This window comes from Chelonia mydas, chromosome 4 (assembly GCF_015237465.2).
Source record: "Chelonia mydas isolate rCheMyd1 chromosome 4, rCheMyd1.pri.v2, whole genome shotgun sequence".
NCBI classification, from domain to species: Eukaryota; Metazoa; Chordata; order Testudines; family Cheloniidae; genus Chelonia; species Chelonia mydas.
The window spans coordinates 86,693,396-86,717,621 of NC_057852.1; the positions used below are offsets into that span (position 1 = coordinate 86,693,396).

The 24,226-nt window shown below is 39.6% G+C and overlaps 1 protein-coding gene across 2 annotated transcripts in view; it reads left to right on the forward strand.

The window, feature by feature from the left end:
- Positions 1 to 221: 221 nt before the first annotated feature.
- SGCZ (sarcoglycan zeta) overlaps positions 222 to 24,226 on the forward strand; it is a 793,251-nt gene continuing 769,246 nt past the window's right edge. For both annotated transcript variants that reach the window (XR_006290777.1, XM_043546174.1), the window contains exon 1: positions 222 to 1,138. Coding sequence is in view for 1 of the 2 variants with exons in the window: in XM_043546174.1 (XP_043402109.1) it covers positions 1,100 to 1,138 (39 nt within the window). In the remaining variant the exon portion in view is untranslated. The remainder of the gene's footprint in view (positions 1,139 to 24,226) is intronic.

Below are 24,226 nucleotides of genomic sequence, written 5' to 3' on the forward strand. Positions count from 1 at the left end.
GGAAATAGCAGTACCTCTGCTGTGATATTCAATACATTTGCTTATTTAAAGATCTCCCCTACATGGGGCAAAATATCCAAGGAGGAAACTGCAAGGAGGTACTTGTATCCTAAGTGAACCAGCGTGATTATATCTGCTTGCAATCTACGAATGATAAAAAAGGGGCAGATAACATTAAAATGCCGGCAGGCTAATGCACAGAGTGGCAGCGGCGGCCAGGCTTTAAGACCCAGAGGTTGTATTTGTCGAGAAAGGAAATGTTGCTTTTTGACAGATGAGAGAAATCCCCTCAGTGTTGGCCATGAGAGGAGAGAAGTGAAGTCAGTCACCTGGCGGTGAAGGACAGTAAAACAGGAAAGAAGGGGGAAAAATCTCTTCCCCCTTTCTCTCGCTTTTCTGCAAAGAGATCCACCTCCTAATTTCTTCTCAACTCTTCTAGCATAACCCTTCAAAGGAGACCATTCCCTACAGACTTTCTTATCTTTATTTTTATTGAGAAAATATCTTTAGCAGCAAAACAATTTTTTGAGTCTAGGCAGGACTTGGCGGATTTTCTTTCCCGTGAAATTGATCATTGCTAATATCTGAGGCTCACAGGTGCTACATTAGCTACCAGAATAACGGAGACAGGCTGTCATGATATACTCTTCTCATCAATTTGAACACATTTGCCTGAAATTTGCTGCAGGATGCTGTCCAGTGAAGCAGTTTTTTTTCCTTGGGATGCAGCAGTTCGCTGCTTTCTAAGCTTATTGCAGACGAAGAAGTAGTCAGATTAAACTGAGTGGATTTTTTTATTATTATTTTTGTCTTCTCTCCTCCTTTCATTGACACGGGATTTACCGGGGAAAGATCACCTGTCTCTATAATCCGTCAGGGAGTAAAAAAAGTGAATTATTATTTTATTTATTTATTTTTAACCGGTGGAGGAGGCGTGATCACGGAGAATGAGACTGAGAGGAGCTGCCAGGGTTTGGAGGACAAGGCTGAGTTTGGGCTGGAAACTGGGAGTCTAGATTTTTTATTTCATTTTATTTTTATTTTTTTAAATTTTGGCACAACTTCCCCGGTTCGCCTCCGTGTCGTTTAGTTTCATTCTATGGACCGATCCACAAGCCTGGACATTGAGGAGCTCAAGGTACGTGATGCTCCGGGTGTTTTGTTTTCTCCTCCCCTCTCCTGCCTTGCTCCTGGCTCTGCTAGAGGAGTTGGAGGCGCTTCGGGTGCCGGTGAGTGGGGTAGGGGAGGGTGGGAATGGAGGCAGACAGCCGTCCTGGGCTGGGGGGGAGGAGGAGAGGGAGGAGGAGGAGGCGGCTCTCTGGAGATGAGGGTGTGCAGTCGGACTCCGCTTCTTTCCCCCTCCGCCTGGATGATGATGATGATGATGATGATAGCCCCTGTCCCCTCGCCAGTTCCAGCCACACTTGGGGCACGGAGCCAGAGCGCAGTGTGTCCATTAACCTCACCCCGCGAAGCGGCCTCAAATTTTTCCAGCGGCTGCGGATTTTCCAGTAGAAGTTCGCTCTGAAGGCTCCCTGTCTCCCAGCCTGGGCATCTCCTGCTAAAAATCTTTATTTTTAGAGATGCAGCCAGCCTATCAATGATGCCCGGATCGGTAGGGTGGCTTACGCCTTCCCTGCTAGATTTTGCTCTCTACACTCGCCGATTTAGAGTTCCCTTTTCCTACGCTGTGCCTAGCCAAAGGATTTACCCCCCCCCCCCGTGAGCTACAGAGACACGGGGGGCTCCGGGAACTGCTCAGGAAAACGAATAACAAGCGTGGAGGACACGGAGGGGGCTTGGCTGGGATGCAGAAGTAGCGAAAGCTTAACGAAGGGTCCGCTCGGTGGCCTTTTCGAGCAGCGCAACTTTCCATGGGGACTGTGTCGTGTCAGGGTTTTGCTCCCCCGCTGCTGGAGAGCATGCCTGAGAGCCGAGCGTGCCCCTTGGCGCCAGTGTAGACTCTGCCTTCACCTGCGGCTGGGATCAGCCCCGCCCTGAGTGAGCAGAACGGGGGGCGACACAAACTGGGGGGGGGGCAGGGGCGAAATCTGGGGTGGAAGATGAGCGAGGGAGAGGGGTGTATTCGGGGGGGAGGGGGCGAGGAGGAAAAATAATGGGGAAAAACGATCAAATGCAGGAAATAGAGGAAGACAAACCCCGGGAGAGGTTTCGAGGATCTTCAGGGGTCTCCTTGGGGTGTATAGTGGGGATGAGGGGTTTAAAGAGAAGACGGCCTGAGAGAAGGGCAGGGGAGGGACCACCATACCATGAGGTAGATTTAAACAGCACTGCAGAGTTAGGGAAATGATAGCGGGGGGTGGGGGGGAGAGTGGGGTCCTCGCCGTCACTTAATCTCGCAACATCCCCAAAACTACACGGCGGATTTCGCGCCTTCTTTCGCAGCGAGGTTCAACTCTGCCAAGTATCGAAGAGCTTCCGTGAGCATTTTTGCCTTAAGATACGCCGAATCTGAAAGTACTTGTGAACATTTTCTCTCTCTCTCCAACCCTTGCTTGTAAACAATATGAAAACCCCCGTGAAAGACAAACACAAAATGTTGGTGTTTTAAGTGCCAGGTTTCATGGCTGGTGAGACAAACGCCTGTTTGGAAGTCACTGAGCAGTAGGCGGTAGTTCACGCATTTTTCATCCCTGAACCGAGCCTGCTACAAGGGACCCTCTGGCGAACCATCCCCCTTCTCAGCCTTTTCAGGAGTTTAATTAGAGCTCAGTTTAATTTTAGGGCAGTGGTAGGAAGGCACGGGATGAGCCCTGCAGTCAAGTCCCTGTGGGAAAGTTTAACGTAAGTGATTGAAAAAGCGCCACTGGATATTGTGTGAATCCTAAAAATGGGTGGCACTTCGTAGGAATTACCACTGCTTGGGGACTGCCAGATGCTTCACCGCTGCAAGGGTGTTCTGGCAATCGACTTTGCAATTAAGGCCAGTGTTGCAGGGATTATACAGTGGGCAACCTTGAGAAAAGCAGCATGGATGGAAAGTGATCCCCAATGTTAGTTTCTCTTGATTGGTTTAAAGAGAGCATCAGCGGTTTTGGAAAAAATCTCCCCCCCCCCCGCCCCCTTCTTCCATAAGAATAAGATCTGCAAAAAACCCCTGCCTTCCTAAAGCTGATACTCCTAGAGTTGCAATACCTATCTTTACTTAGCCTCTTTGGCACCCTTCCATACTTGCCCCACGTCTCAGGCTCATTGGTTCAGTTTACTTGTATGAACATCTTTAGTAGTAAAAAAAAAAAAAAAAAAAAAAAGCTTGTGGTGGGTGGGGAAGGCTCTCAAACTTTAAGTGGTGCACTAAGCAGTGGAAAGATCTGTTTGCCTAGCACATGGGATTTGTTGCTGTGCATGGATTACCTGTGTGTGTGTGGGGGGGGGATGTCATATGGGGGTGGCTAGTAACCCAAATTCAGCTCTGGTGTAACTACACTAACGTCAGTGGGGTGGATTTTTCCTGGTGAGCTAGATCCTCTGTTCTGCTATGCCCCCTTTAGTACCACTCCAATGATGCAAAGCAGGCTTAAAGCTGGATTTCATGGACATCTTGGGATTCAACTACATCAGCCATTGTCCCACCAGTCCAGAAGATATGGACAAAGCTGTATCGAACTCTGACCGTTCCTACCTGAGTAAACTCTCTCCATTGTAGCCAGACATAATAAAGAGCAGCCCGATGCTGCTCTAAGTTGTGCAAAGGCTGAATGAACTCCTTTCCAGCTCTGTGATCAGGGAGCACCAAAGGTGATATCTTTGTGGTTCCCACCCATCTCCTTCAGGTCCAAGCTCAACCCAACCAAAGGATCTAGCTGCTTATGTTTAGACATCAGCCAGCTGTACTCTCTGGAGCTCTAGCAATCACCTCTGACCACCCTCATCATGTTACTCTGAGGGCTGACATGCATAATGTGTTCCTAATCCAAGACCCTGCAGCTACTTTTTCCAGGAATTTTAGAAATGGGGGGACAGTGGCTTAGTGCAGGATAGCAGATTTTTATTTAGCATCAAGTTTAGCACCTAGTATGTGCAAGTGAATTTAGGAAATCACCAGACTAAACTTTGATTAATACTATACATCAGGTGTGCTTGTTTGTTGTATAATGTATTACAATTATATTACCACCAAGAGAGAGATTCTGATAAACTGAGGTCAGACACTGAATGTCAATTTGAAATATGTATGCTCTTTATTATGATTGCTATGAATTCTATATCCATTTTGAAAGGTCAGTTTTTGTGCAAAACTGAACCAAAAATTGTGTGCAAGACCTGCTAATGAGGATAGGTATGACTTTCACTTTATTAGTCTGTGCACGAGTTCCTGATGAAATGGATCAGTACTGGGGACAGAGAGAGAGTACTCATCCAGAGATTTTTGGACTGCTCTGTTTTTCCTTTTGATCTGTTTCATCTTCTGTCTCAGATGGCATCTGTGAACTTTCCTCTGACTTTTAATTCACAACCCTGTGGTATTTTCTTTTAAAGTAGTTCCACCACAAAAATGAACTCAATTATAGTTATTTTCTCTGAATGTTTGCACTACATCCTTAGTTTTCGTGTGTTGAGCCGTTTCTATTTAAAGTGTGTGTAGATATGTATATAGATATATAACTCACATATACACTACATATGTACTGTATATGTGAGCGTATATTTCTATAGGTCTTTGGCTGATATGTTATTCCTCTGTATATATTAACTCTTATCAAGAACTGATGTTAAACTATGGTTTTCTTCACATGAAAATAGTGCAGTCTGGATTTATAAAACAGAGGCTTTTAAATTTCCTAGATTACAATAAATTGTGTGAGTCATATCAACACTGAATAGATAGTTACAGATTTTGTCCTTCACATTTTTCTGGCTGTGTGGTCTACAGCTCTTAAAGCATATTTTACAATCTTTCCTCTTATGTTAATTTTAGTCATCAAAATGTGTCTACACACTCGGATAATAGGTGATAGCATTTTAAACAGTCCATAAAGCATCCATGATATCTCTCTGAAAGAAAGTTCCTTTGTAAATTTAAAGTATTATAAATATGGTATTGTTTACATACTGTAATAACCTGTTTTCAAACTAGTGCTTTCAACCTGAAGTTGCTGTTTGGATGCTAAATTAGAATTTTCCATTAGAATCCCAAAATGTTTGTTTCTAGAAATGTGTTTGGGGTGTCTTGTAATTATTGCCACTTAATATGAAAGAACCATTAAAATACAGTGCACTGTATCTGAATCACATTGCAAACCTAGCCATGTCATTTGGCAATAATTATCCTTCACATTTCCAGGTGAAATAAAAATACCAAACTTAACTGTATGAAACTGGCCACAGATGATGATGATCTGTGATAATAAAACCATCCAGTGCATAACAGATTCTTCATTAGGAAGATACTTCATATGTCATGAAGAAACTCAGACAAAGAATCCAGAAGAATTTGAACAAGAGTTTGATTCAACAATATTGTGGTTTTAAACTAAACAGTCTTTTAGATCACTTCACAATTTAAATCAAACAGTAAAGTTAAAACTCGGAACAATTCTGATTGTTTTAAATAAGATAGAGCCAAGGAAAGTCATGCTCAGTATGGTGTAGGAGGATTTTTGATGAGTGTAAGTAGGTGGTTATATTTCTGTTTATAAATTAGTCATTCCATAATGAAAAATAGTACTCTAACAAATGATATATTTTTAGCATACTCTACTTCACTTATTCATTCTTCTGCTTAAGAGAAGGACATCTTCCTGTGGATACTGAGTTTTATGTCTTCTTTTATGAACAGCTCTTTCTTCCTCCTCCATTCCAACCCCTCTGGCTCCCCATCTTTTAGGCGGGGTCCATCATCAACAGTGGATAAAGACAATTAACCTTTGCAGTTCACATTCAGAAAATGTAGTTTTAAAACTATTCCTAATTAAAGGTTGAGTTGAAATGATTTTAAAGTACTAGGCATGCATAATCTTTCTCTTCTTGTCCCCACTGTGGGGGTTCACCTCAGTCTCCAAATACTTCTAGAAATTGGATATTTGGTCAGTGAGGCTGGAAAGAAACATATGTATAGTATCATATGACCCAGAAAAAAAGGTCAAGACAACAGCAATGTTCCCAGTACACATTTTAGAAATCACTGGTCCACTGTCATTACTAAGAAGCTGCAATATCATCTAGCTATGCATTTCTGCAATATACATTACAGCTTTGCTGAGCTCCATCTCTTTCCAGTTGAAAATATATCAATACCTGAAGCTCTAGTTAAAAGGAAAACACCTCTGCTTCCTCTCGTTTTCAGTACATGTTCAGTTCTCATCTAATGATGCATCATGTACATATTTTGCATGATTTAAAAAAAAATAAGGGATTTACAAGAAGGTCAGTAATATTAATTTTGAGGTTCTTCTGTAATGGAAGACATTGCCATGTGACAATCTCTTAAACTATTGTGTTTATTTCTTGCAGAGAATTGGCTTATTTATCACAGAGCTAAAATTCAGACATGGAGAATCCATTTCCCACTCTATATCCTTTCAATGATCAGATGGCCTAGGGAATGAGTGTATTTTGGGATTCAAGTATTACTTTGCTTGGCACAGCCCTTGACCTTTTTGAAGGTTAGTATTGCCAGGAGCAAGGTTATCTGTGAAATATTGTCACACGTGTTATGAACAAGGCTCTGCCTCCTGTGAAAATCTTGCACTTGGTGCAATTTTATACGAATTTATGTGAATCAATGTCTAGCAAAGATATTTCTAAATCCATGAGGAATCCTACTGTCCCAAGGATAGATAAGGATTCAAAACATGAAAAAGGCATTAAGTTACAAGTAGTTACCATAAAACTATTTTTCTCTCTTTGAAGTTGATATGTCAAAGCCTTTCCATAGTTAATCATTTTATTTTATTTTATTTTATTTTTTGTTCTTTTAATTTAAAAACTCTGAAGGGAATTGGTTACAAATAATATACTTGTGTCTTTACATTTATTTCTGGTAGGTTTTTGAATACCTAAGCTCCAAAACTTTCTTACAGACTATCAATCATTCAGTGGTGTCTCCGATCATTCCAGTCATATTCAATGGTGTTCTAGTATGGTGTTGTAGGGCCACAGGCTGGAATTACTTTGCAGTCCAAGAATGAAAGATCAGTATTTATCTACTAAGCCATCAAATACTTAACTTGCTCTAAGATGTTATATCTTAAAGTCCTTATTACATACACACAACAGTTCTTTGTGAAGAAGGGTACTGTACAATGCTATCCACAAATATTAGGTTTTGTTTCTTGTTATATAGAGGGGAAGGAGGATCTTGTGGCTAAGCCACTGGAGCATGAGGTTTTATGCTCAGTTGCCAGTGTCCCATTGGCTAAGTCCCACAAGCCCCAACTTTTTGAGGTGCTGAGCAAGTTGATGGAAGCTGGGGGTTTCTCAAAACTTATAAAAATAAGATTCTTGATCCGGGTGTCAGATTTTCATCTTTGTAACAGGATAATTCCCTGTATTACAGAGGTATTGTGAGATTTAACTCCTTCATGTGTGTAGAGAAAACTTAATGTTCTGTTGGAAAGGTACTAAATAAGTGTAAAGTATTGTTATATCATCCTTAAAGAAAACGTTTCATCTTTAAACTAGCAGCACTAAAATAAACAACTTTTTGTTAATTTAGTACAGTCCTACCAACAGTGACACATCACCAGGACTTCTAAAAATCAGTGCCACAAGCAGCAGATTACCCCAGGCAGAAAACTCTGGCCCTTAGCCATCTTATTTTGTTTCATCAGTCCTCCTTCAGTTCATCCATGCATCAGGGTGCAGAATTAATAAGCTCCACGTTCCTACTCCTCACAACTTTGAGGACAGACAAATGATTAACTAAAGCTTGCATGGCTGAAAAATCATTTAGAGGGACACTTTGTTTCCAGTCCAGAAGTAAGAAATAATGTACAGTTAATAAATGTACATGTATAAAAAGCAAAATCATGCAGAAACAGTACCATGTGGTAACCACACAATTTTGAATTTGTAATTTGTAAACAGAGTGTGTTCTGTGTTTTGTATAACTGAGTATAAAAATGCCCTAGATAGGGTTGCCCCATTAGGTATGTCTGCAACTTTAAGTCTCCATGTATTTCAGATTGTATGTGAAAATATTTTGCATGCATCCTAGTTTTTATGGTGACTTTAGTTTACAAATACTAATGCACAGGAATTTTGAGTAGGAATCAAACAAAGAAAACTAAAATTCACGTTGAATGCAGTTTGACATATAGCACAGCAACTTTTTGTTGGATAATTGTTGTTCACTGAAACCTTTATGTGCATTGCCCCTAAAAGTTACTGCTTAAAGAGCACAATTATATTGTGTGCAAAACAATCGCTGATAAAAGTATTGTAGTACATTGGTAACTATAGCTGACATAAAGAGGCCTTTCTATAAGGTGCCAAATAGCTGATGACAAGACAGATAGAGAGTCTGTCATGGAAAGATGTTCAGTATCACTGAACATCTCTCTCCAGGTAAGGCCAGACCCATAAGCAGAAGAGGTTTGCCCTGCCTGTTAGCTCATCATTCCCCCAGACAAGTGATCTGTGTTAGAAGAGGGCTGCATATTTGCTCAACTTAAAGGCAACAAAATAGCAATTTGTTCTATGTATGCTGGTAACTCACAATCAAAACTAAACCAGTCAAAACAATAGGATTTTTGCTGCCTGACAAATTGATAGGACTCGGTATGCAGATCAACAGAGATGACAAAAGGTGCAAACCAATTTAAAATGTCAAAAGTTACCATCTGCTTCATGCATGATCAAGGATGAGTAGGATACACTTGAAGTGAGCCACACAATTGGGGGCACTGATCACTGCCTTGCCTCCAGTGGCTTTTGATTTAAATCACTGCGCTGGGAAAGGGTGTCTAGTGTTAACCCTTCAGCATAATATAAATCAATAGTAAATGCAATCTCTGTTGGTCACTGTGGCTAAAACCTTGTTTGATCATTAGGACTCCTGATTCAGCAAAGCACTTAAGACTCATTTCAGTCAGACTTAGTCATGTGGTTAAATGCTTTGTTGAATCAGATCCCTGATTAAAAGCCCCAACATATACAATTGAAATGAACAGGCGGGGGAGGGGGGTAAGATGTGTGGCTACCAAGCTCTGTGTGCTCCAGATGAGACAGATTGTCATTGTGGAAGTGCAAAATGGTGGTTCTGGATTTGTGATGTATTTATCCTGAGGTGGATTGTGCAGCTCCTGGATGTTTAGGTGTTATGTGATAACCGCAGCATTTCTAGCAAAAAATTAAGTCGGTGAATGGAAACCATCATAAAGAAGTATAAGTTTTTAGATAGGATTATGTGTGGGGATAATAGGGGTAGTGAATCATCCTTGCCACAAAATAAATAAATGAGCCTTGTAAGAGGTTTACAAAGATATGAGATGCATCCGATGAAGTGAGCTGTAGCTCACGAAAGCTTATGCTCAAAGAAATTGGCTAGTCTCTAAGGTGCCACAAGTCCTCCTTTTCTTTTTGCGAATACAGACTAACACGGCTGCTACTCTGAAACCTGAAGATATGAGTGTGTTACCTGATGAAGAGCTCCTGTGCTCATTTACTTCCAAGTTAGATTACTCAATGTAAAAAGTAGTCCTGAGTGGTTACAAAGCAATGGGTGCCTCTCTCCCATCCCTCAACACAAAGGAGCTCCCAAAACAAAACCCTGAAACGGAACACCTTCTGAACGCTGGGAAAGTTCAGGCCATACCTAAATAATACATTTATGATGTAGGCTCATCTTAGTTCTGAGTGCCTGGTTACCAACAGATAAGAGACTTATTGATTACCTTATTCAAAGTTATCCAATTTTTCATCTAGAACATTCTAGCATATATTTGATCAAAGGTTACTCTTAGGTAGTTCTGACCTCCCCTCCCTGAATTTACTAATATTTTGAGACACAAGTAGGCCACAGAAAACTGCACTGTGATTTATTTTTTTAAATATATTACTTATGTATATTTTCTATTAACCATAAATATTTAATCTTCCTAAATATAATGTATTGTCCTTCAGTGTTTCCATTGACCAATAAGAGTACCAAACAGGATCACGTATTGTTAGCTGATGGGAAATCATATGTAGGCGTGTCCTGGTATTGGTGATAAGTTTCTTTTGGGCTTAGAGAATGACATTTACTATTTCAAAGCTAACTCCATTTTAGATGTATCACAGAAATAGTCTCCATGCCATTTCCCAATGAATTCAGCAGTCAGGCAGATATAAAAAGAAATCTCTCATGTAGACTCATGTTCCCACTTAATGCAGTGAAAATTATCCTATTTCAGTGTGTTTTATTTGATTTTTCATGAAATGTTGCGAAAATAGTACCATTTTTGAAACAAGAGCAACAAGCCAACCGGTGTCTCCTGTATTCCCAGTACTAGCATCAGCCTTCTCCTTTCTGTAAACCATTTTTGTTTTCAGGGAATTTTGGTGCTATTTTTAGAGATGATCTTACAGCTTGCTTTCTTGTCCCCCCAACTCATTATGAGGCACAAGTGAATATGTGATTGGAAAATGATCTATTTGCCCAGCACAGACCTCTGACTAGTTAAGCTCCCTATTTCATTCAGTATTAATTTAGATGAGGCAGATAATATTCGCTGTTCATGTAAATATGTCAACTATTCAGTCTACCGAGACTACTTGCACTATTGCCTAATAGAATTATGGGAATATGAGCAGTGTCACTGTGTCCCATGGTAAAATTTCCATCATACAGCTGACAGTCATAATACAAAAGGCACTCTTTGCCAAGGTGCTGTCTGTCCTATTGAACTTTTCTGGGCCTTGAATAATGAATAGTGGCTATGAGGCAGTAAACAGCAGCATAATGAACAGAGCAAGGAGTTAGGGCCTAGGAGAACTGAACTGAAGTCGAGCTCATGATGTCTCTGGGATTATAGAGTATATTGACTGAAATGTAGGTGAGGGCATATGTGGTTGCATCAGAATGACACCACTAGTGTTTTGTAATAGACACACACAGCTTTAGAACAGGCAAGTGGAATCTAAAGTTTTAAAGTCTGAAGGATCATCTGAGTGGCTCAAAGTGGAACATGGCATTTAAAAACATAGCAAATCATAAACTGAGCTTCAGACAAAGTAACTATAACAAGCTGGTCTTCTAGTCAGCCAGACTATAAATCATGCTGACACTTCATTTTTTCTCTCTCTCGTGAGGATGGCATTGAGACACCCTAATTATTGACAGATGAAGCAGTGATTGCATTAGTATAGATTTTAGTTACGCTTATTAAATACAATATGCTCAGTTGTCAGCGCTTTGCACTAATATTACTATTTTTATTGATAAGGAGAGGAGTATGTGTGTTAATGATGAGAAAAGGTTAGTTTATTTTTCACAATACCCGGTACAGAACTGAAGTCACTATTAGGAAGATCTATAGAAGCCTCTCAAATTTATTCTGTAGAATTCTTTTGTGGTATAGAAAGGTGACTGAAGGAGAAGAATCAGAGACTCCCCAAAGTCAAATTATGTTTGCTATTACCAAATATAATTATCTCTGGTGGTGTTATGATAGTGTAAGAATTAAGTACCGTATTACCACTGAGCTGATACGCTATATGCATTACTTTCTGTTCTATGTTTTGGGCCCAGTCCTGCATTCTCTGTGCACTCCAAGTTCCCACTGAGGTCAGTGGATTGGGCTCTGTCCCTTAGCATTCACTCTTAGCCACAGCCAATCCTCTTCTACTAAACAGATATACCATTCTCTACCGTCTAATGCCAAATTGCTTTTTTTGTTACCACAACTTTTAATAAAGAGCGAGCAGAAGTAATAGAGGCTAGCAATTTCAGAGATGGATCTCTCTGCCATCAGTAGAGCTGATAGCTTAAGTCTGTTCTTAAATCTATTTATTTTTCTTTTCTGTCTTTCTATGGTGCTTCATATTTTATTTAAAATAAAAATTCAGCTCAAATGCCATCATTCTGAAACTATATCTATGATTTAGTGTGTAAAAATAATACAATTTAAATTTTAAACTATAGAGATTTTTGCGATTTTTTTTATTAAATTGCAAAGAGTTCTTTACGTAACCATAAGAGACCACATTCCCCATATTCACATGAGCTGTTGAAGCTGAAGTCAATGAGTGTGGAAAACGATGAAGCAGAAGGGAGACAGTACAGCGAAAAAACAACTTATATAACATAAAAATAACTCCGAATCCACTATGCTATCTTACATGGTTCGGTTGTTGGCTTTTGGGCTTTTGTGCCCCCTCAGCTTGTAAGTTAAACTTATTGGGCTAGATCCTCTGGTGTGTTCCAGTGATGCAGAGCAGTTTAACCAACCACCTAAGTGTTCCTTCTGTATCAGGGAATCATTTGGTGACATGGAACCATAGTAGTGGCTCCCACAGTAACTCTTCTCCCTGCCCCCGGCATAGGGGATGTGGCTGGAGTGTCCCTACACCCTGGTGATCCCCATCTGGCAAAATGGCACTTTGGGACCATGGGTAACTGAGCATAAGTCTTGAGAGTTTTCCATCTTATACTGGGGGCTGGGCTAACCCCCATCTGGCTCTACAGATTGAGGGCATCATAAAGTTGAACTAAATGTACCTTTGCTCCTTTTTCTCCAGTTCTGTACATCTCAGCCAGGCTGTCAGCTGTGCATCATTTAGTACATTACCACAAATTATCCCTAAGAGTATGGCATAAGGCAGATGATGGGCATACATATAACTGCCTGCTTGTTTCAGAAGTTTAGAGTGGTTGTATTTTTCTAATTGGTAGATATGTTTGTTTTAAATCTAGTGGTCTAGAATTACTTGTTTATGTTCTTCTAATCCTTTGTAACCTACAAAAGAACTGGAAAGTTTCATTATAAACGCAACATGTTGTACATGAGAAAATGATATACCTATTCCTGCCTCATAAACAGCCCCAATCCCCTTACATTTCCACAACTGGGCATGAGCTTTTTTGTATTTGACACCAGAAAATGTAGAGAGAGAGCTTTTTGCAGTGAGAGAGAATTCATCTGTACACAAAATAAGATTAGAAATGTAACCTTAAACTGTAAAAATAGAGCAAGAAAACCAACTTTTTGAACAATCCGTTATTTCTTCCCACAACAATTACTTCTGCTGTCAGCAGCAATAACGTTTACTACTATTTTAATGAAATATATTCTTCTAAAATAGTGTGAGCTGCAAGTAAACGAGACTACACCTTCTAAAGACCCTATCTCCTCCCACTCCAGTATTAGAGATTTATGTCCTAAACACAATGCTCAGAAGCAGCTCAAAAATATTGATTAGACCAAAGAGGAGCCTGTGGACTATACCAAGGATATCGTGCTTATCTCCTTTATAAACTGAGGGCATCACCCACAATAGTCCCAATTCAGCTTCATTTGTATGACTCTTACTGAGCCCAGTGAGCGATAAAAATGAATGAAAGCTGGACTGGGTCCAATGGGTATGATTTCACACCCATGTAACACAGACTTCAATAGAGCTAATGTTCTTTTATACTGGTGTAAGTGATCATACAGAATCGGAATTGAGCCCAGTGTATAACACACGAGTCCCATTTTCATTAAACAAGACATCTTCTGCTCATATTGGCTTAGGGTCTCTGTATGCTGTAATAAAAATGCACTATTTTTGGGAGGGGGGGAAGGAATCCACAAATAAGTTGTCTGCCCTCGTGTATTTCTTGTATATGTCTATTTTAAACTACTGAGGAGTCAATTGAAAACAACCCTTCTATTTTCAAGAAAAAAGTACTACTTGGAAATTATAATGAATCCCACATGTACAAGCTGTGACAGAAGATCAAAGCACAGTTTGCTTTTATTGATGCCTTCATCTGAAAAACAAACAAAAGAAAACCTCAAAGTTGTAACTTTTCATAAGCCAGGACTAAGACTGAGAGCCTAGTACTGTGCACCACAGATAAATCAGGTGATACTAACAGAATTTCAGTACTTAAAGTTAATAATATCATTAGTGGCTCCTGAAAGAGCCTTGGCTGCCTAAAGGCAACTTAATTTTAAATACTGAGAGAAGTCAATCAGTATACGCTGAAAAATATGCACTCAGTATACCCCATGAGGTCTTTGCCTCTAGTCCCTGGGAGGAGGAAGAACAAGGGATGCTGGAATGCGTTACCTGGGGAGGTGGTGGAATCTCCTTCCCTAGCAGTTTTTAAGGTCAGGCTTGACAAAGCCCTGGCTGGGATGATTTAGTCAGGGATCGGTCCTGCTTTGAGCAGGGGGTTGGACTAGATGACCTCCTGAGGTCCCTTCCGACCCTGATATTCTATGGAGTGGAAGAAAGGGCACAAGGGGCATCCCTCCTCTTTCACTCCTTTGCAAAGAGACCAATCATTATTGCCCGTTTCCTATTCTAGTTTTGAGGTGTCTCATAGGTGATTGCAATGACTCATTGAAGAAAGAAAAGGTAAATGGCAGCTTCACCATGTACATTGGCTTTGGCATGTGTGGTTAAGTCATAGGCAAACTCATTTTCCCATTTGTGTGCTCTACATTATCAGAGCTGATAGGCTTCTAACATTTAAAATGGCCAAGGGTAAAGTGGGAAGGGAAAAATATATTGACGTTAGTGAAATCATCTAGGTGCTTTCAGGAGTTGTACTCTGCATCGTGAGTATTTTTGACAAAGTGCCAACAATTTTGGCAAGGGTCTGCTGAGGAATAAATCTGAGGAATTTATTTGACTGTTGTAGGCTTTAAATGTATTTTCCTTTTGTGTTTGAAGAAACCCAAACAGCCTAGGAGATGCAGCAAATAATCATCTGCACTTGTTCTTTGTTTTCAATGCACGATAATAAATAAATAATAATAAAATAAATTCATTGCCTCAGATATGTCATGATCAATTTCATTATTCAGGGTAATGTACATATAGATCTGTGGAGAAGGCATTTTTGAGCCAGGGCAATAAGGATTACTGAGAAGGTATCACTGATCTCTTGGTCAGTTTTTATCTTCCTAAAGAAAAGTGCCAGCAAGCACTCAGGATCCAGGTTCTAGGATCCTGGTAGGGGGTGGATCAGAACTTTTGAACACCCTGTGGAAACAAGATGCTTTTAGTTATTCTTTGAAGCCTCAAAAAAGGGTAATAAACAGCCTGATTTGTAGGTGTGATTTAGAATGTACATACTTTAAGAAACCTGTAGTTTTATCTGTGGGCTTACAGTCTCAAACCTGATGTTGGCCTAACTGAAAAGCCAAACCAAAAGACCGTTGCTAATTGTTATTACTTGGACTGACTGCTCCATCCCATGGAAATACCATTGGGGAAGAGAACTGATAGAGCCGGGAAATACCACAAGATCTCCTTCAGGGAGTTTCTTCAATTCTTCCATCTGTGGAATGGGTTTCCTCTTCCTACAGAAGCAGCAGAATATCTGGTCTTCAACTCTAGTGGATCTTGGATTTCCTGGATTGACAAAGCCATCCACAATGAAGACCATGCATCGCCGAGTTGGCTTCTGGACTGCTAGCTTCTTTCCTTGGCTTCTGCCAGTGTACTATCCAGGATTTCTTCAGTCAGCTGTTGATCTTAAAAGTTAATGCAGCATGATTCTGTACTAATTTTTTAAGGGATTTAGCATTTGTTGTTGGGAGCGACAACTGCCTCCCATCCCACTTCATATGGAGGGCAAGATTCAGACAGGGTCTCTGCGCCATGCTCACATATAAGGGGGAAATGACTCCGGGCTAGGCGCTTTACAAGCATGTTAGAAGAGAGGATCCTACCTTGAAGAGCTTACAGTCTACATGGATGAAAAGAGAAGCAGGCTGGGGTGCAGTACAAGATATTTTTTCTCTTCCTATTGTCCCTCTTTCGTAATCTTTATTTTGCACTTGACTATTTTGTCCATTGTAAGTTCTCTTTTTTGCCATTTTAGTTTTGCAATTCATGTCCATTTACAGTTTGATGGTCAGTTTGTAGCCCTTGCTATTTGTGTTGAACCTATGTCTGAGGGTTTTTTTTTTGTATTTTTAATTGTTTTGTTTTGTAACAATATAAGATAAACCAGTGGATATAAACTGCATACATGCTTAGAGTGGAAGGAATATTAATACATGTGGATGGGAGAAGCAGAATTGGAATTATGCACTTTGCATTTGCCATTTTAGTGTGACCTTATAACTGTCTGTCTATTCCCCTTTTATTCTGTATACAGAACTGTCGTTAATGACAATGGAAGTTCTTCATTTGGAATGAGGGCAGTATATGGACCTAATTACTGTAACTGTCTGACAAAGGGCATTGCATAGTGAAGAGCAAAACAACAAATGACAAGTAACAAAAAATTGTAAGACCTTCCTAATACTGGGCCAGGACTCCCCTTCCCTTGGTAATACCTGTGGAAGTTAATCTCCTTAAGGAATGATTGAGATCACCCTCCCCTCCAAAAAAATCATTTTGTTCTGGGGCAGGGTCTGTCCACTGCAGGAAAGGATATAGAAGCTGTCCCTAAACATTGCAGGCCTTGTAGCGGATGACTACCCACTATTGTAAACCCAGGTCTGTGGGATCCAGGCTTGTGGACTTGATGTTTACAAGCCCCTGCTTGAGTGTCCCCACTGCATTTTAAACCTGACTTGTAATTGCTGGACCAGGGTCTCTCAGCTGTGGTAAAGCATCCCTACTGCACGCACTATGCAGACATTGTGACTTGAGTCTGTAGCTTGAGCTGCATCAACACTGAAAAATGGCAGGGCTTGGACCCAGCGCATAGCAGAACTTGAGTTCTGATCCAACCCCTACCAGGATCCTAGAACCTGGATCCTGAGTGCTTGCTGGCACTAGTCAAACTGATTTGTGTGTGGACAGAAAGTGGGGCTGGAGCTCATACATGAGTCAGCATCTAAGCTTAGTGTGCAGTATAGACATACCCAAGGAGGCTTCCATAGTTCCTGCAGGTTTTTTTTTTTTTTTTGGGGGGGGGGGGGTTGGGGAAAAGGGGTGGGAGGAGACAGCTGCAGCTTGTTGCCCTGGCACTGATGTTCTGTAGCATAGAGCTACTTGTTACCACAGATCTTTCCTTAAATGAGGATCCATACCACAGAAGGGGCTCTGCTGAAAAGAAAAGAAAGTCCCAGGCTGGATTTTCTCTTCATAAGCTCTGGAGGGGAATACTATTTATCCCCACTTCAGGCATACCTTATCCCCTTCCATTGTTCAACACCCTGCCTCAGATGGTGGTGTAGAGATGGCTAAGCCCCTATTTGCAGAGCAGGACAAAGAGCTACACACAGCTGGAGGGCATATTCCTCACTATTATCTTCTCCTCTGAAAACCAAGCAGCTTTGTATTTTATGACACTTCATTGCTTGCACTTGAGGGCAATAATATGTAAGTTTAATCATGATATAAGGGACAGTGTCAAGGCATTTCCAGCCATGTCATAGAAAATGTTCTGTCTTTGTGTACACTCACTTATAAGTTGCAATGCATAGACTAGAGGAGATTTTATTGATCTATTTTTCCCCTATGTTTGAGCGAGTGAATCCATCCATGGTAGAGAGACATATCTGGGGTTATATTTGAGGAATTACACCAACAGTTCTTGTTGATGGGAGCTGTGCATGCAGCAATGCACAAATAGCATTGAAAGTCTATCACTTAATGTTTAAGAGCTTCCCTTTGATTATGGGAAACCATCTGAATCTTTCTACAAATGTAGCATCTTTTAAAGGTACTTGGAATCTAACCAACTTCATGTCTTAATTTGTGTAAAAATGGCATATATAAACCATCATACACCATCTACACAAATAATTCACTACATGGGGATGTGGCATAAAGGGTTTTTTGCATTACTTTAGGATGATCACACTATTTAGTAGTGGTGATACCATCAGTGAGCTGTGAAAGTCATGCTAAATGTGTCAATCTTTTTATATCATGCCATATCCCATCATGTATTGTACATCTACCAGATATTTCAGTAGTAAATAATGTTGAAAATGTTACCACTATTGGTGGTCTCCCTTCACTGTAAGACCAGGCTTCCTCAAAAGGAAGGGTCAAAATAGGAGTGTCTTCGGTATTTTACCTTTGTGAGACCAATACTGGTATATTGCATACAGTTCTGGTGTCAACATTTATAAAGGATGCTGTAGACTGGGAGTTGGTGCAGAAAAGAGCCACAGAAAAGATTTGAGGGATGTAGAAAATGCCTTATAGTGAGAGATTTCAAGATCTCAATCTGTTTAGTTTATCCACAAAAATTGAGAGGTGACTTGATTACAGTGTTTAAGAACCTTCGTTCTTAAAGGAGGAAATACCAGGGCTAAATACTAATAGGCTCTTTAATCTTGCGGAGAAAGGCAAAAGCCAGAAAAATTCAAATGAGAAATTAGGAACAAACAGTCAAGGGAAGTGGTGGATTCTCTTGGAGTCTTGATTTGAAGACTAGATGCCTTTCTAGAAGATATGCTGTAGTCAAACATAAATTATACTTTAGTGAATATACAAGTTATTGGGCTCACTACAGGAGTAAATGGGGAAAATTTAATAGCTTCTGATATACAGGAGATCAGAGAAGATAATATAATGCTTCCTTCTGGCCTCAAACTCTATGAATTTATAATAATGGATTTTAAGGTCTGACTCTGAACAGTAATTTATGGTGTCATGAAAAGCTGTGGAAAGGGGGTGGTCCCATGTTCAAAAGGGATGAAGATCCCTGCCTGCGTGTGTAGTTAGCTGATAGTATCACCCTTTATTGGCACATGTTTTGGGGCAAGTTGCATCTTTATCTCATTTATCAAAAAAAGGTATTGATATGAGTTTGCAAGTTATTTGCAAAAAGCAGTTTAGCACACCTCAAAATCACCTGTGTATATATGGAATATACATACAGCCATATATGAATTTTGGACCTTATCCTTTATTCTTTGTGCTTCTAAAATTCACATTGACTTCAACTGGAAATTTAGGTGGACAAGGAATGCAGGAGCAGATTCATAGTGGACTGCTCTATCAAAAATACATCATTGCTTGCATTTAAAAAAAAATGGTCTCCAAGAATCAAATGAAATAAATATTTTCAAATACGATAAGTATTCTAGTCAGAAATACCGAGAACACTATTTTCTCCTTGAAATTTTTTCTAGGACTTGCCACATATTTCTCAATAAAAAATACAATGCACTATAGTGATGTATTCATTCATTTATTGTTTGAAGCATTGAACTAACCTAAAGTAAAACAGTGATCTCAGGAACACAGGTGAGGGTCCCTTTTGTATTTTTACAAATGGGAATTTTGTCTTTCAGTGATCTGGTAATAGACTCTAAAGCAATGGTTCTCAAACTTCTGTACTGGTGACCCCTTTCACATAGCAAGCCTCCGAGCGCGACCCCCCTTATAAATTAAAAACACATTTTTATATATTTAACACCATTATAAATGCTGGAGGTGAAGCGGGGTTTGGGTTGGGGGCTGACAGTTTGCGACCCGCCATGTAATAACCTTGCAACCCCCTAAGGGGTCCCGACCCCCAGTTTGAGAACCCCTGTTCTAAAGTCTTTGTTTTGTTAGAAGAAAACAAAATTTAGTAATTGCTAACCCCCACTGTATAGCTATTGTTAGGTTTCAGTTAAATGTAAGCCCTAACACCGCCTCCTTGTCTGGAGGGGCATATGAGTCTGATTTTGTGGCATATGTATTTTAATCAGTCTGTTAACTTTTCCAGTTTAACAGAATTATATATTTTACCCTACTTTTCCAGCATATTGAATTCCATATAGTTACCTAAGGGCCTGGAGAAATATTGAAGGCCAGTGAATTCCAGAACCCATGGATTTTTCTCAGCCTCTTAAATTATGGTAAATGACCTTTATTAAACACATTTAAAAATTAAAATTTTAATAACGTTGAATGATTTAATTTTTAGCTGTGGGTAATATTAAACATATTTTATACTTTATTGGTTGAGGAAAATCTACATTCAAAAATGAGCAGCAGTGGTACTATATTGTCTGTTGGACCCAAATTGCGAGATTTTTGTAATTCTGGGTACAAAAAATTGCTTGTATACCTTCTGGTAGAAAATATTTAAAATAAAATGGCTTTATTTTTAATGATATCAGTTACTATAGACATTTCATTAATGTATAACATTTCCTTCTTCTGAATTTTATCAAGCCTGCCTTAATTTTTCATAGAGAAGAGAAATCTGTCCATGTCATTTTTTTAGTTTGTCACTTCAAAGTCGGTCTTATCTAAAACCAAACAATGACATGTATCCAGTCACTTTGTAATAGATATGCAGTTTCAGTCCTTCGTCAGTAAAATAGGACTGCAGGATTTGGCACAAAGAATTTAGGAAATAGGGGTTTGATCCCAAAGGGTCCTAAGTACCTGCAATTGCCATTAACTTAAATGGGATCTGCTTCCTCTTTAGACAGCTGGGGATCTGTTATCTAGGGTACATTACTGCTATTGGTCAAATTCCTGAAGCCAGTAGAAGGAGGATAACTGTGCCACATGCATATCTATGGATATTCCCCAATTATGTTTCTTTTGGCTACTTTAACTGTTTGTATTCCCAGAAATTTCAGTTAATCGCTTTCCCATGTACAGCCTTTGCAATGTAAAATTGTTGCATTTAGAGTAGGCTGCTTTTACACTTTATAAGCTTTAATGTTTCATCAACATTGGTAATGTTATTCACACAGTCTAGTTCTAACTAATAGTCACCAGTTTGCCTTATTCTTTAATACTGAATGATTGTATTTGACCCATATCAGAACACGTCAGGTTTTACTGGACAAAAAAGAAATGTAAAAGGTTATGTTGACAGAGGGATGTGTCTGTTCACAGAATCACAATACTCAATTAAAACTGAACAATCAACTCTATCAATGCATCTTTTGTTTTTTCCTCTTGAAGTTTAGGGATTTCCACTTTAATAGTTTTCTGAAATAAACACATTGTGATGTCCATGACTTTTATATCCAGCACAATGTAAAATTCCTTCCCTCTTACAGCTTTTGGTGCTGTCTTACAACACAGATAATAGCATATGGAGGGTAGCTTAGAGTCTAAGGTATGCCTATGACCTGTATGATCTTTGGTTTTGCTTAGCAGAAGGATATGATGTCTCATATTAACTCATGTTCACAATATAGAACTCTGTCATTAGGCATTAGTATATAAGTGTAATATTGGATGGATTATCAATATTGGGGGCTGTCCTCCTGCAGAACAAAGACCAAGTAATTCCATGGAGGGGGAGGGATAGCTCAGTGGTTTGAGCATTGGCCTGCTAAACCCAGGGTTGTGAGTTCAATCCTTGAGGGGGCCATTTAGGGATCTGGGGCAAAAACTGGGGATTAGTCTTGCTTTGAGCAGGCAGTTGGACTAGATGACCTCCTGAGGTCCCTTCCAACCCTGATATTCTATGATTCTAAAGGTTTCAGGCTCTGGCACCAGTCCTAAGGCATAGTACAGTTACTCATGGAGTACTCTACTACTGTTAAAATATTAGCAACCCAGTTAATAGGTCATAAAAATATTTTATTGGGGGGGAGGGATAGCTCAGGGGTTTGAGCATTGGCCTGCTAAACCCAGGGTTGTAAGTTCAATCCTTGAGGGGGCCATTTAGGGATCTGGGGCAAAAATTGGGGATTGGTCCTGCTTCAAGCAGGGGGTTGGACTAGATGACCTCCTGAGGTCCCTTCCAACCCTAACCTTCTATGATTCTATGATCACAAGATGCTTTCTGATGGCACTGAACAATCTTCTTTCCTGCAGAAAACGTAAACTAATGTAGGGCTGGACAGCAAGAGGCAGTGGGGAAAAGGTTATAAATACATACATGGAATTGTAAAACTTGTTAGTCCAGGTACCAATGACATCAAATAAGACTTGATAAGCTACGATTAATTAATCTTTTTTACAAAAGAAATTTTACTTCAGTACCGTACATATCTTCCAAATCCACTGCCTTACTTTCAAAGAAAACCAGATTAAGCCATTTAGTGTTGTCTAGCACTAGGTCATAAGTTTCATTTTTCCTCTATATTAAAGTAACCTGATCCATTAATCCTTATGCAAAATGTAAATGTTTATATTAGACAATTATGACCAACTCTCACAATAAAATCTGATTTATTATTCAATTAATTTAGCCTTTTATATTTCTTGTTATATAGAAACTGGCACTGCTTTTAAATCAACACATAGGTTTTTGAAGATGCCACGAGGGAAAAATAACACTTTCTGTATTGGTTATAAAGCTGCAAGTAAATGTTGTTCCCTTAATAGAAATCTGAGGTTTTTATCTATTGTTTTGTGTGATGTACCTAATTTATATTTTTTCATATACAGTTATGTTATTGACAGTTAGATCAAGTGCCATTTCACATACCAGTAGTCAAAACTTATAGTTAATGTAATCAGGTTTGCACTGTGCACCAAGAAGGTAGAGCTGGAACAGAAATGAAAATCTAGACAGAGAAATAGGAAAAAATGTACATTATGTTTGTAATGCCATGGAGAGCCAGGAAAGAAGCATATAAAATTGAAAAAGGGTGAGGCATTTTTTTCACTTCAAATTGTGATTGGTTCTCCTAGAGAAGTAGTGAAAAAGAGAAACTGTCAGTTAAAAAAATGTCCTATATATTATTATGAGACCTATTTGGGATTCCTCATTGAGACAAACCTCCCATGGAAACTAGTTTTAATCTCAGTTACAGTACAGGAAAATTCTTCACTGGTGGGACTCTGAATTTACACTATTGCAAATGAGAGCAGAATTTGATACAGTAAAAATTTTGCCCAAATAAAGAATGCAGAATAAGGGTCTCATTCTGCAAAGTGATGTGCTACCTTAGCTCCCATTGATTTAAACTATAGTTGACATATTGACCTCAAAAGAAATGTTCAGCAGAAATGTTCAGGATTGGTAGGTTTATAAATGGGACTTTTTCACCTACATGAACTCTCTGATATTGCCTCTACCAATAGGGTAAATACTTAAATTGCCACCTAACTTCCATACCACATTGGAAAAACTTACTGAAGGACATGGTTTCTTCTCCATCTCTTGAGGTCTCTTTAAATCCAGATTGGATAGCTCTCTCTTTTTTTTAAAATATGCCCTAGCACAACAACATATGAGCTTGATGCAGGAATTGCTGGGTGAAATTCTTCATCTTTGTTCTGCAGGAGGACAGACTAAATGATCATAATAGCCCTTTCCGGCTTTAAAAACTGTTAAGCTATTTATGTATTGTCAGAAACTGAAAAGCTTTTGGTTCCTCCCATCCTCCCCGATCCACTCAGTTTCTAACTTTTATCACTCCTTCCTACACATCTCTAAACCTACCCATCCCAAATCTTCATCCAAGCCCTTATGTCCCATCTTGACTACTTCATCCTCCTTTCTGGTCTTGAGAAATGTAACCTTGCCCTCCTCAAGTTAATTCAAAACACATTTATTAAGAACATTGCTTTGGCTTGCTGCTTTGACTACATCACACCGCCCTGCATTTTTCTCCTGCATCAAAAACAAGGTACTTGTTTTACCTTTAAATTAATATGCCATCAAGCAGTTGACTCATGCCTGCTCTACCAATGAGTCAAGCACCTTTGGACTGTTTCCTATGCTGCTCCTTTTGCATGGGAGGAGTCCCCTATAAAAATTGGTAAGGGCACTGCATTATCTTCTTTCAAGTTCCCCCCTTAACTCACCTTTGACATAATACCTATAAAACACAGAGCTAAGCAGTTAGAATACTGTAATAATCATTTCACTGCTACCTTGTTGACCCCATCTCTCTGTTTCTCCTCTATGCTTTTTATAGCCATTACAGCACTATCAGGGGGCTGTGGATATGAGGCATAACTATAGGAGTCTATATAAGAAAAAGACCCAAAAATCGGGACTGTCCCTATAAAATCGGGACATCTGGTCACCCCAGGCATACGAACCAGAGAAATCCAGGCCAAAAGTCTCAGGCCAAAAGTCATGCCACTATGCCCACCACTCTTATCAATATTGCTACAAAATCCAAATCCCAGATGATTGGAATTTATTTCTATCAGCCAAATTATTTCTCACATGAAAAGTGTCTTGACAGTACCATTGTATCTGAGTGGCTTGAAAAAAATAGAACACAAATTGAAT